The 10029-nt window shown below is 56.7% G+C and overlaps 1 protein-coding gene across 2 annotated transcripts; it reads left to right on the top strand.

Moving 5' to 3' along the window:
* Window positions 1-248: 248 nt before the first annotated feature.
* Window positions 249-9693, top strand: LOC145529680 (uncharacterized). Of its 2 annotated transcripts, none has more exons than XM_081550282.1 (3): window positions 249-434; window positions 834-1146; window positions 1397-2047. In XM_081550282.1, exons 1-3 carry the CDS (start codon window positions 300-302, stop codon window positions 2023-2025), a joined length of 1077 nt encoding a protein of 358 aa, XP_081406408.1. In that variant the 5' UTR covers window positions 249-299; the 3' UTR covers window positions 2026-2047. The 2 variants fall into 2 exon arrangements, with proteins under 2 accessions (XP_081406408.1, XP_081406409.1); XM_081550283.1 differs by lacking the exons at window positions 834-1146; window positions 1397-2047 and adding exons at window positions 8478-8790; window positions 9041-9693 and having other exon boundaries at window positions 261-434.
* The last annotated feature ends 336 nt before the right edge of the window (window positions 9694-10029 follow it).

Raw genomic sequence — 10029 nt, 5'->3', positions numbered from 1 at the left:
AAGGAGCCTGGTCTGAGAGCAGCGGGGTCCTCGGAGCTCAGGCCCTGGCTGCACCCAGGCCTCCCCAGGGCTGTGGGCTGGGCTGTGTGGCTGTCACTGTGCCTGCACATGGCCTAAGGGGGGTGGTCGAGCAGTCAGAAACCCAGAGATTCCCTTGGGAAGTTTTGGGGAAGGGACCTCAGCACGAACCCCAGGAAATGATGTCACCTGCCGGCAACAGAACCCAACAGAACCCGCAACCCGGGTATCCAGGCCTCCAGAGCGGAGAGGAGCCCCCAGCCAGATCTCTTGCTGCCAGGATGTTCTGCTGTTTGCCCCTGCCCAGAGGCCGGGGCCTCAGGAGAGCTCACAGGCAGTGTGCGTGGGCACCCTGTCGACGTTGGCTCAGGGCACCCCCGAGAGGCCTCTGGCCCTCTGCCCGGAGAAACAGAAAGGTAACACGGGGAGCCCCAGGCCGGGCCAGGCCACCTCTCCCATGCCACCCGGAAACACCGGGTCCTTTGCCTGTGTGTGTGGATGCGGGTTTCTCGGGGTGTGTCTCCCTCAAGGAAGCCCAGGCGGATGTGGGGTCAGAAGCCTGCGGACAAGTTGTGTCCACACCCCAGGGGAGAGCAGGCTGGCTGGGATGGGGAGAGTGCGGGCAGCGCCGGCCGCCCAGGCTGACCTCACACCCTCAGGTGGGTCTCTTTCCTCCCGGGTGGGGATCTGAGCAGACACACGTCTCTGACCCATCTGGGAAGAGAAGTTCGAGCAGGCAGAAGCAGCGGCTCCACTGGCCAGGCCCAGCTCGGAAAACTCCCAGCACGGCTGGCTGACGGTCACTGTCGTTGCAGAGCTTCCCACGTGATGAGGCCGAGGACGGGGACACCCCGTCCACCTCCCGGAGGGAGGGGTCGGAGCACCACCCCCCCGCCCGTGAGGCCCAGTGCAGGCTCCAGGTGAGCGTGCCCACGGAGGCATCAGCCCCACCGGGGGCGAAGCGGAGGCGGGGAAGGCCTGCTGCCGAGACACCGCCCAGGATACACCCGGCGGCCCAGTCTGAGGCTGCCACGGAGCTCAGCACACCCGGCTCCGACCCAGAGTCCCGAGAACCCCGGCCTCTGAGGCAGCAGGAGGACCTGGAGCCCAGCACGCCAGAGCACAGAGGTGAGGACGCTGGGGCTGGTGCACGGGAGTGTGTGGGGAGGGGGTGCTGAGCTACACAGGGACGAGTCCCCGAAAGATGCTGCTGGGCCTGCAGCAAGCGCTGGCCTCACACCCCCACCCCCATCTTGCACACTTCAGTCCCAAAAGACATCCGACCCTGGGTATTCTTTGGGAATCTCTTGGAAGCTTTCTGTCCCGGGATACGCACATGCCAAGGCTGGCCTGTGGGCAAACTTTGCTTCTCCCCCAGCTCTAGCACTGGCCTCCAACTGGAACCAGGCTCCACTTCCCAGACCTGTGCCTACAGAGGTGGTGGCTCCAGGTGCAGGACCCAGGGATCCACCGAGGGCAGATGGAGAACCGAGACTTGCCCTCGCAGAGACACCAGGCCAGATGGGTACTGGCCAGCACACCGGGCAGATCGCATCTCCGTGCCTGCAGGACCCCCAGCCCCAGGCACTGATGTCCCACCCCCTCAGCCAGAACCTCCACCTCCACGTGCACCTGTACCTGCTCGGGCTTTGGCAGGAGAACCCGAGGCAGAGGAGGAGTCACCGCCTCGGCAGGGAGAGCCTGCCCTGGCTCCCGCGCAACACCCAGACGCCGACGATGACTCACCCGCCCCTGCAGGAAGAACGAGCCCCCGCTCTGGACAGAGACCCAGAGCCCTTGCCGGAAACACCATGTCCAGGGGAGCGGTCGGCTCTGCAGCCTCCATCCCTGTCTGCTCACCGTGGACGCCGGCAACTCGGTCTGCCCCCAGGGGACATGGAGTTCCTTTCCCCTGAACTGCTTTGCATTTGGTTTGTTTCCACCTTTCTGGTGATGTTTTACTTTTTGTATGGTTTCGTCTATTTTTGTTGGTTAAGTTGGGATTAGTAAACTTTTTCATCATTGTTGCAATTTGGGAACACTGTTGTGTAACTCTGGTGATACTGTGTTACCATCACCACTCTGTAGTTTCAGACCCGTTCGATCTTTATGCCCCACCCGCCAACAAAGCTTGGGTTCAAGGCAAGCAGGCCCTGTTCATCCCTCCCCCCGATCCTGACCACAATTTCATCTTTTCTTTCTGCATTCCTTCCTATATTCTTGGTGTCCCCAATCAATGACTCTCAGTGAAATGACTGAAGGAGTTTTTTTCGGACTCTCCACCTACTGTAAGACTCCATTGGAGAGTTCTCATTTTTATGTCATTTGAACTAGCCTTTGATAGCTGAAAGGACGGTGTACGTCCTTTCAAGATATCATGTGCCAAACGAAGCCCTTTTGGCAAATGCCATCATTATCTCCAGGCAGGCATTGCTGTTTGAAGGGTGACATCTCAGCCAGAAGGCAGAGGCTGAGCTCCTCTTGTTGCACCAGCTCCCAAAAGAAGCCAGGAAAGGGAGCTGGAACAACAAACCACCCCAACGCCCAGGAAAGCGTTCTTCACGACAGAAGGCTAGCAAATGACCCAACAACCTTGTGGCCCAGAACCCCTCTAGAAAAATCACTGTTCCATACAAAAGAGAAACACATGGGAAGTTCCAAGGAGAGGCAATGCCCATGGCCAGTGTACTTTAGAGACGGCCTGACCGCTCCGGGGAAGACACGCACCGACGGAACCCCTTGGGAAACAGCAGTGAGAGTCCTCACCGTCGTAAGGGTTTCCTCTGGGGACAACCTGCCCTGGGCACCACATGAGGGAGCAGACCGGCTTCTCTTCCTCTGCCCCCACACCATTCACTCATGAAGGCAGCTCAGCTGTTCTCATGCCCTGCCTGCCTGCCTGCCTGCCTGGCTCATCCGTGAGCTGTGACCACCTCCAGGGCAGGACTCCACCTTCTCCTCTCTGTGTACCGTGAATCTGCACACAGTGGGCTTTCAGAACCTTAGGAGACTTGAGCCATTCCCACTCGAGCCAGAACCCTCCCCAGGAAGGAAAACAGCTGTGGAGTCATTTTGGCCCCAGCACCGGTTCCCAAACCCTGGCGGCTCCTACAGCCTCTACGGTGTGAAGAGGGAGGTCCCTTTTGACAGAGCTTTCCGGCTGTCGGATCGAAGCTGTTGTTTCACTGTCAGCTGTGTCTCTGCCGTTGCAGCCAGGTGGGCCACGCTGCTCCAAAGGAGCTCACAAGCTGAGTGGCAAGGGAGGTATTGAGAGGACAGGGATGGCTACAACGTGCTGCAAACTGAGTGAGGGTCCCCACAATCCTCAGCAAAGGTCTGTGGTGTGCAAGTGGGGAGTAGAGGGCCCCCAAGTTCCAAAGGAAGGGAGGTACTCGGGAGATAAAGCCCTTGGCTGCTGTGGTAGCAGCTGCAGATGGCAGCTCGTCCACAGTGCACTTCGAATGAGGTCATATGAGCGGGACTCTGGAAATGGCTCCGAAATCCAGAGAAAGGGGTCAGGGTATGTGGGAATCCGGCGGGGGTGGGGGGTGGATGAAGGAAGGTGTCCTTCCTCTCTCCAGTGCAATTTGGTTTGGTGAGTCTCAAAGCTACCAGATGGCACTTCCCAAGTCAGGCCCCCGCAGGAATCAGGGTGGGCTGCGTGCCTCGGCCCCTGCCACAGGGACAAGCCACACCAGTGGCCTCCCTGAGCTCAAATGGCCGGATCTGGGGGTTCCGTCTGGGTGCACACCTCCTTGCTGTGGCCAAGTTCCCCCCTTCTCTGAGCACCAGCTTCATCATCCTCTCGAATGAGGACATCGATTGCTACCTTGGCACGTTACTCTCTTCATCCTGTGAAGACTCATTAGGCTTATCCTACAATTACTAGCTGGCCCGAAGAGATATTTCCTGAATCCAGATTAAGCTGGAGTCTCCCAGGCTCATCTGGCATGTCTTCCCTGAAGTCTGCCAAAACCCACACCCTTGCATTTCCAGGGACTCCCCTTAGCCGGCTGGGCAGAAAACCCAGCATGGTTCAAACAAGCTGACAGAGAAGCGGGAGAGGACTCACGGGCAGACGGCCTCCCTCAGGTCTCGGGTGGAGCTCTGGGACCACAGCAGCAACGGGCCATCCCAGCCCCTGGGCTCAGCAGCGCCCTCATTCTCAGGCCGGCGGCTCTGCCCTGAGGGGAGCAGGAAGGTCACCAACTGCCGCAGGCGGACCTCAAGCCCCTCCCACTGCTGGAGCCTGACCTCCCCCGGCCCCACCCCTTCCCCTACCCCAGCAGGACGAGAGCTCGTCTTCCCCTGGCTTCCAACGTGAGGCCCGGCCCTGGGCCCCGATTGGGCACTGCCCCAGTCCGGAGCCAATCACAGTGGCCAGGGAGGTGGAACGCACCGATTGGCCAGGGCCAGGTCATGTGACCATGCTCCCCAGGAAACACAAATATTACCAAGATACCCTAACAAACCAATGAACAAAATTATCCAGTAAAGGCAAACCGTACTTTTTAATGAGGCCAATGTCACAGAAAAAAAAAAAAATGCTTCACAATGAACTGCTCAAGGAAGCTACTAAATAAACTTTCAGAAAAGTTAAGTCGTTTTTTTTTTTTTTTTAATAGGGTGACGGAGAGCTATACCTTTCCCATCTATGTGAATTTAGGTTTAAACTAGATTTCCCTTGGCTATTATATACGACAAAAAAAACCCCACATCACCCCCTTTCACTCCCCCCACCCCCCAAAAGTGTTTTAGTCTATTGAGTTTTTGTGTCCTCAGTTGTGTCTGATTCAGGGCAACTCACGAACTCTACACAGCCAGGCTCTTCCGTCCATGGAATTCAGGGCAATTTTTTTCTGTCACAGTAAATGCCCACCCTGGGTGATCCAAAGGCAAGGGCTCAGAGGCTCCTGAGAGTCTAACTCCTTTCAGCTGAGCACAGAGCTGGCTCCTCACTGGGATGCCTGTGGCCTGGGGCTCCCAGAGGTGAGAGCAGCACTCGCCCCACCGTGTGGTCACTGCTGGAAGTGCAGGCTGCTCCTCACTCCCCCTTGACAGTGTCCCTGAGGGCGGAACAGTGGGAATCTACTCAAGGTGGAAATGCAAACTCCCATGCAACCAAACTTCCCACAAGGTCCCCAAAACCACTCAGGAACAGGGAATTGGAAACTGCAGGGCATGACATGAATGGAGATGGAGACTTGACACCTTACACCGAGTTCACTTCCAGTTATCCCTAGACAAAGTTTCCATGAAAACTTGTCACAAATCTAGAAGAACAATGAGCAGAAACCGGACACGTGCTTTGAGTCTTCACACACAAAACTAAAAGGCAGTCCACAAAACAACCCAGAGAATACAGTGGACTTTGCAAAATCAAAGATATCTACTGTGGGAAAGACCTCATTACAAAAGCAAAAGACAGGTCATACATCGCGAGACGAATGAGTGGAAACACAAAGCTTCTCAAGGATGTGTCTCCAAACAGACAAAGAACACCAACACAACAAGCCTGTGAAAACTAGGGAAAGGTCTGAAGGGACACCAGACTGAGGAAGACACACACAGAGTATCCCGGATGATGTCCAGCACTGAGGGCCTGAAGAAACAACAGTCTAGTTGCACTCCCTCAGGCCTGTGTGACCCTGGATGAGGCCTCTGTTTCCCGGTGGCTCTGAGAGATGGACAGGGAGGAAGGGGAAGAGAAATCACTTGCATTTCTAATACTCACAGCAAAGTCTTCCAATGAGAAGGGAATTATCACCCCCACTGACAATGCCATTCACTGAAGTGATACCCACGAGTCCATCTAACCCAGAAGGGAAGGAAGGACCTGTTCTCACAAAACGGCGAGAGATGGAAGAAGGAAGATCAAGCCCACACCAATCACTGGAAAGAGAAGCTGTGCTCAGGGCTTGAAAGAATTCCTATTGGGAAAATAATGTCACAGCCCCACAAGGCAATCCACAGCTTCGATGCTATTCCTCCCAAAATGCCAATGCATTGTCGCACCGAACAAAGAATTGCAAAAGGGGTTACGGAAACAGAAAAGAGCCTAAATTGTCAATAAAATCCGACGAAAAAGCCCCGATACGGACATCCAAGGTTGTGTGAGAGGAAATTAGACGACCAAACTAGGATCCTCAGGAGAGTATCAGAGAAGGCGATGGCGACCCACGCCAGTACTCTTGCCTGGAAAATGCCCTGGACGGAGGAGCCTGGTAGGCTGCAGGCCATGGGGTCGCGCAGAGTCAGACACGACTGAAGTGACTTAGCCGCAGCGGCAGCAGCAGGACAGTATGCTATTGGGAATACAACAACACACACAGATCCAGATCGATGGAATAAAGTTGAGGGTCCAGAAACAAACCCCGGCATCCATGGTCAACTCATCTCTGACACAGAAGGGGAGAATATCCAAATGGGAACAAGAAAGCCTCTTCAATAAATGGCCATGGGAAAACCAGACAGCTACATCTGAAGAACGCTATTGGTTTTGATCTCACACCACCTCAATATCGGGGAAAAACCTCACCCTAAAGACTGATGTCATGAGATAGCTAGAAAGAAGCGTAGGTCAAAGGCTCCTTAACATCAGAGTCTCCTTGCCATTTGCTGGGCGGAGGTAGAAATGGGTCTCTTCAAGTAAGGGAAAGAGGGAAACGAACTACACCAATGGGTTTCCATCCAATGGAACCTCTTCACAACAGAGAAGCTAAGCATTCACACATGCAAAAGATAGGAAACGGAACATGAGAGACTCCTTGCAAGTGGTGTATCTGAGAAGGGGTTCATATGGAAAGAGACGAAGAATGCACAGCACTCAGATTCCAAGGAACACCACCACCACCCTTGACCCTTCCCCCATGACCAACTCCGACCTAAAGCCTTTCTCTCCCTCTAACCCATCCCTAAAACATAACCCTCATCTAATCATATACATGTGCATTCCTAGCATCCATCCATCCACACACGAGAGAGAAAGAGGAAGACACAGACTGAATCGAGAAAGGAAAAGAGAGGGACACAGCCAGAGAGAGACACGGAACCAAAGAGAGGAAAGGAGTCGATGGTCCAGACTTTTCATCAATCTGTCTCGAAGGTAGAAGCAATGACAGCGCCCATCCACCCCAGAAGGGGGAAAAGGACGGAAGGTTTGGAGAGGAAAAGACAAGAACGCAGGGAGCCATTAGAAGCTCAGCCACCCGCAGAAGCCGAGCTGGGACACTTGAACAGAATCTCAATGGAAACAGAGGACCAGAAAGTTGGCTACTCTTTTCTATAAGAGAGGGAGACCTTCGAGTCTTCCTTTCGGGCCTCCAACTTGGATGCGGGGTCTCAAAACAGTCAGGAGGGGCGGTGCCTTTTCCTGGGTACCACGGCGCATCCAGGCCTCGTTCTGCCCCATTCTGTGCTGTGTCAGCCCTGGATGGAGTCTTTCTTTCTGAAGTCTCGGCGCACAAGCTCCACGTGATATCGGCCCCAGGTGGAGAGGCACGGAGCTGCTCGTAGGCCGACAGACCTAGGAAACAGATGGGAGAATGACCCCCACTCTGCAGATGGAGAGGCTGGGGAAACCCTGAGGGGCATATGCTTGTCCAGGGCCACACCACTTATGAGAAGAAGGAGCCTGGTCTGAGAGCAGCGGGGTCCTCGGAGCTCAGGCCCTGGCTGCACCCAGGCCTCCCCAGGGCTGTGGGCTGGGCTGTGTGGCTGTCACTGTGCCTGCACATGGCCTAAGGGGGGTGGTCGAGCAGTCAGAAACCCAGAGACTCCCTTGGGAAGTTTTGGGGAAGGGACCTCAGCACGAACCCCAGGAAATGATGTCACCTGCCGGCAACAGAACCCAACAGAACCCGCAACCCGGGTATCCAGGCCTCCAGAGCGGAGAGGAGCCCCCAGCCAGATCTCTTGCTGCCACGATGTTCTGCTGTTTGCCCCTGCCCAGAGGCCGGGGCCTCAGGAGAGCTCACAGGCAGTGTGCGTGGGCACCCTGTCGACGTTGGCTCAGGGCACCCCCGAGAGGCCTCTGGCCCTCTGCCCGGAGAAACAGAAAGGTAACACGGGGAGCCCCAGGCCGGGCCAGGCCACCTCTCCCATGCCACCCGGAAACACCGGGTCCTTTGCCTGTGTGTGTGGATGCGGGTTTCTCGGGGTGTGTCTCCCTCAAGGAAGCCCAGGCGGATGTGGGGTCAGAAGCCTGCGGACCAGTTGTGTCCACACCCCAGGGGAGAGCAGGCTGGCTGGGATGGGGAGAGTGCGGGCAGCGCCGGCCGCCCAGGCTGACCTCACACCCTCAGGTGGGTCTCTTTCCTCCCGGGTGGGGATCTGAGCAGACACACGTCTCTGACCCTTCTGGGAAGAGAAGTTCGAGCAGGCAGAAGCAGCGGCTCCACTGGCCAGGCCCAGCTCGGAAAACTCCCAGCACGGCTGGCTGACGGTCACTGTCGTTGCAGAGCTTCCCACGTGATGAGGCCGAGGACGGGGACACCCCGTCCACCTCCCGGAGGGAGGGGTCGGAGCACCAGCCCCCCGCCCGTGAGGCCCAGTGCAGGCTCCAGGTGAGCGTGCCCACGGAGGCATCAGCCCCACCGGGGGCGAAGCGGAGGCGGGGAAGGCCTGCTGCCGAGACACCGCCCAGGATACACCCGGCGGCCCAGTCTGAGGCTGCCACGGAGCTCAGCACACCCGGCTCCGACCCAGAGTCCCGAGAACCCCGGCCTCTGAGGCAGCAGGAGGACCTGGAGCCCAGCACGCCAGAGCACAGAGGTGAGGACGCTGGGGCTGGTGCACGGGAGTGTGTGGGGAGGGGGTGCTGAGCTACACAGGGACGAGTCCCCGAAAGATGCTGCTGGGCCTGCAGCAAGCGCTGGCCTCACACCCCCACCCCCATCTTGCACACTTCAGTCCCGAAAGACATCCGACCCTGGGTATTCTTTGGGAATCTCTTGGAAGCTTTCTGTCCCGGGATACGCACATGCCAAGGCTGGCCTGTGGGCAAACTTTGCTTCTCCCCCAGCTCTAGCACTGGCCTCCAACTGGAACCAGGCTCCACTTCCCAGACCTGTGCCTACAGAGGTGGTGGCTCCAGGTGCAGGACCCAGGGATCCACCGAGGGCAGATGGAGAACCGAGACTTGCCCTCGCAGAGACACCAGGCCAGCTGGGTACTGGCCAGCACACCGGGCAGATCGCATCTCCGTGCCTGCAGGACCCCCAGCCCCAGGCACTGATGTCCCACCCCCTCAGCCAGAACCTCCACCTCCACGTGCACCTGTACCTGCTCGGGCTTTGGCAGGAGAACCCGAGGCAGAGGAGGAGTCACCGCCTCGGCAGGGAGAGCCTGCCCTGGCTCCCGCGCAACACCCAGTCGCCGACGATGACTCACCCGCCCCTGCAGGAAGAACGAGCCCCCGCTCTGGACAGAGACCCAGAGCCCTTGCCGGAAACACCACGTCCAGGGGAGCGGTCGGCTCTGCAGCCTCCATCCCTGTCTGCTCACCGTGGACGCCGGCAACTCGGTCTGCCCCCAGGGGACATGGAGTTTCTTTCCCCTGAACTGCTTTGCATTTGGTTTGTTTCCACCTTTCTGGTGATGTTTTACTTTTTGTATGGTTTCGTCTATTTTTGTTGGTTAATTTGGGATTAGTAAACTTTTTCATCATTGTTGCAATTTGGGAACACTGTTGTGTAACTCTGGTGATACTGTGTTACCATCACCACTCTGTAGTTTCAGACCCGTTCGATCTTTATGCCCCACCCGCCAACAAAGCCTGGGTTCAAGGCAAGCACGCCCTGTTCATCCCTCCCCCCGATCCTGACCACAATTTCATCTTTTCTTTCTGCATTCCTTCCTATATTCTTGGTGTCCCCAATCAATGACTCTCAGTGAAATGACTGAAGGAGTTTTTTTCGGACTCTCCACCTACTGTAAGACTCCATTGGAGAGTTCTCATTTTTATGTCATTTGAACTAGCCTTTGATAGCTGACAGGACGGTGTACGTCCTT

This window comes from Giraffa tippelskirchi, chromosome 12, assembly GCF_054371585.1.
Source record: "Giraffa tippelskirchi isolate mGirTip1 chromosome 12, T2T-mGirTip1v1.2.pri, whole genome shotgun sequence".
Taxonomy (NCBI): Eukaryota; Metazoa; Chordata; class Mammalia; order Artiodactyla; family Giraffidae; genus Giraffa; species Giraffa tippelskirchi.
The sequence above is the reverse complement of the archived record's forward strand: the minus strand, read 5'-3'. Positions and strand labels throughout refer to the sequence as shown.

What these genes read in the sequence shown, in the direction of transcription:
- LOC145529680 (XM_081550283.1), top strand. Translation starts at nt 300, where the DNA reads ATGTTCTGCTGTTTGCCCCTGCCCAGAGGCCGGGGCCTCAGGAGAGCT. An exon ending in CTGCCCGGAGAAACAGAAAG is followed by an intron (nt 435 to 8,477) that starts GTAACACGGGGA and finishes CTGTCGTTGCAG; the next exon opens with AGCTTCCCACGTGATGAGGC. An exon ending in CAGCACGCCAGAGCACAGAG is followed by an intron (nt 8,791 to 9,040) that starts GTGAGGACGCTG and finishes CTTCTCCCCCAG; the next exon opens with CTCTAGCACTGGCCTCCAAC.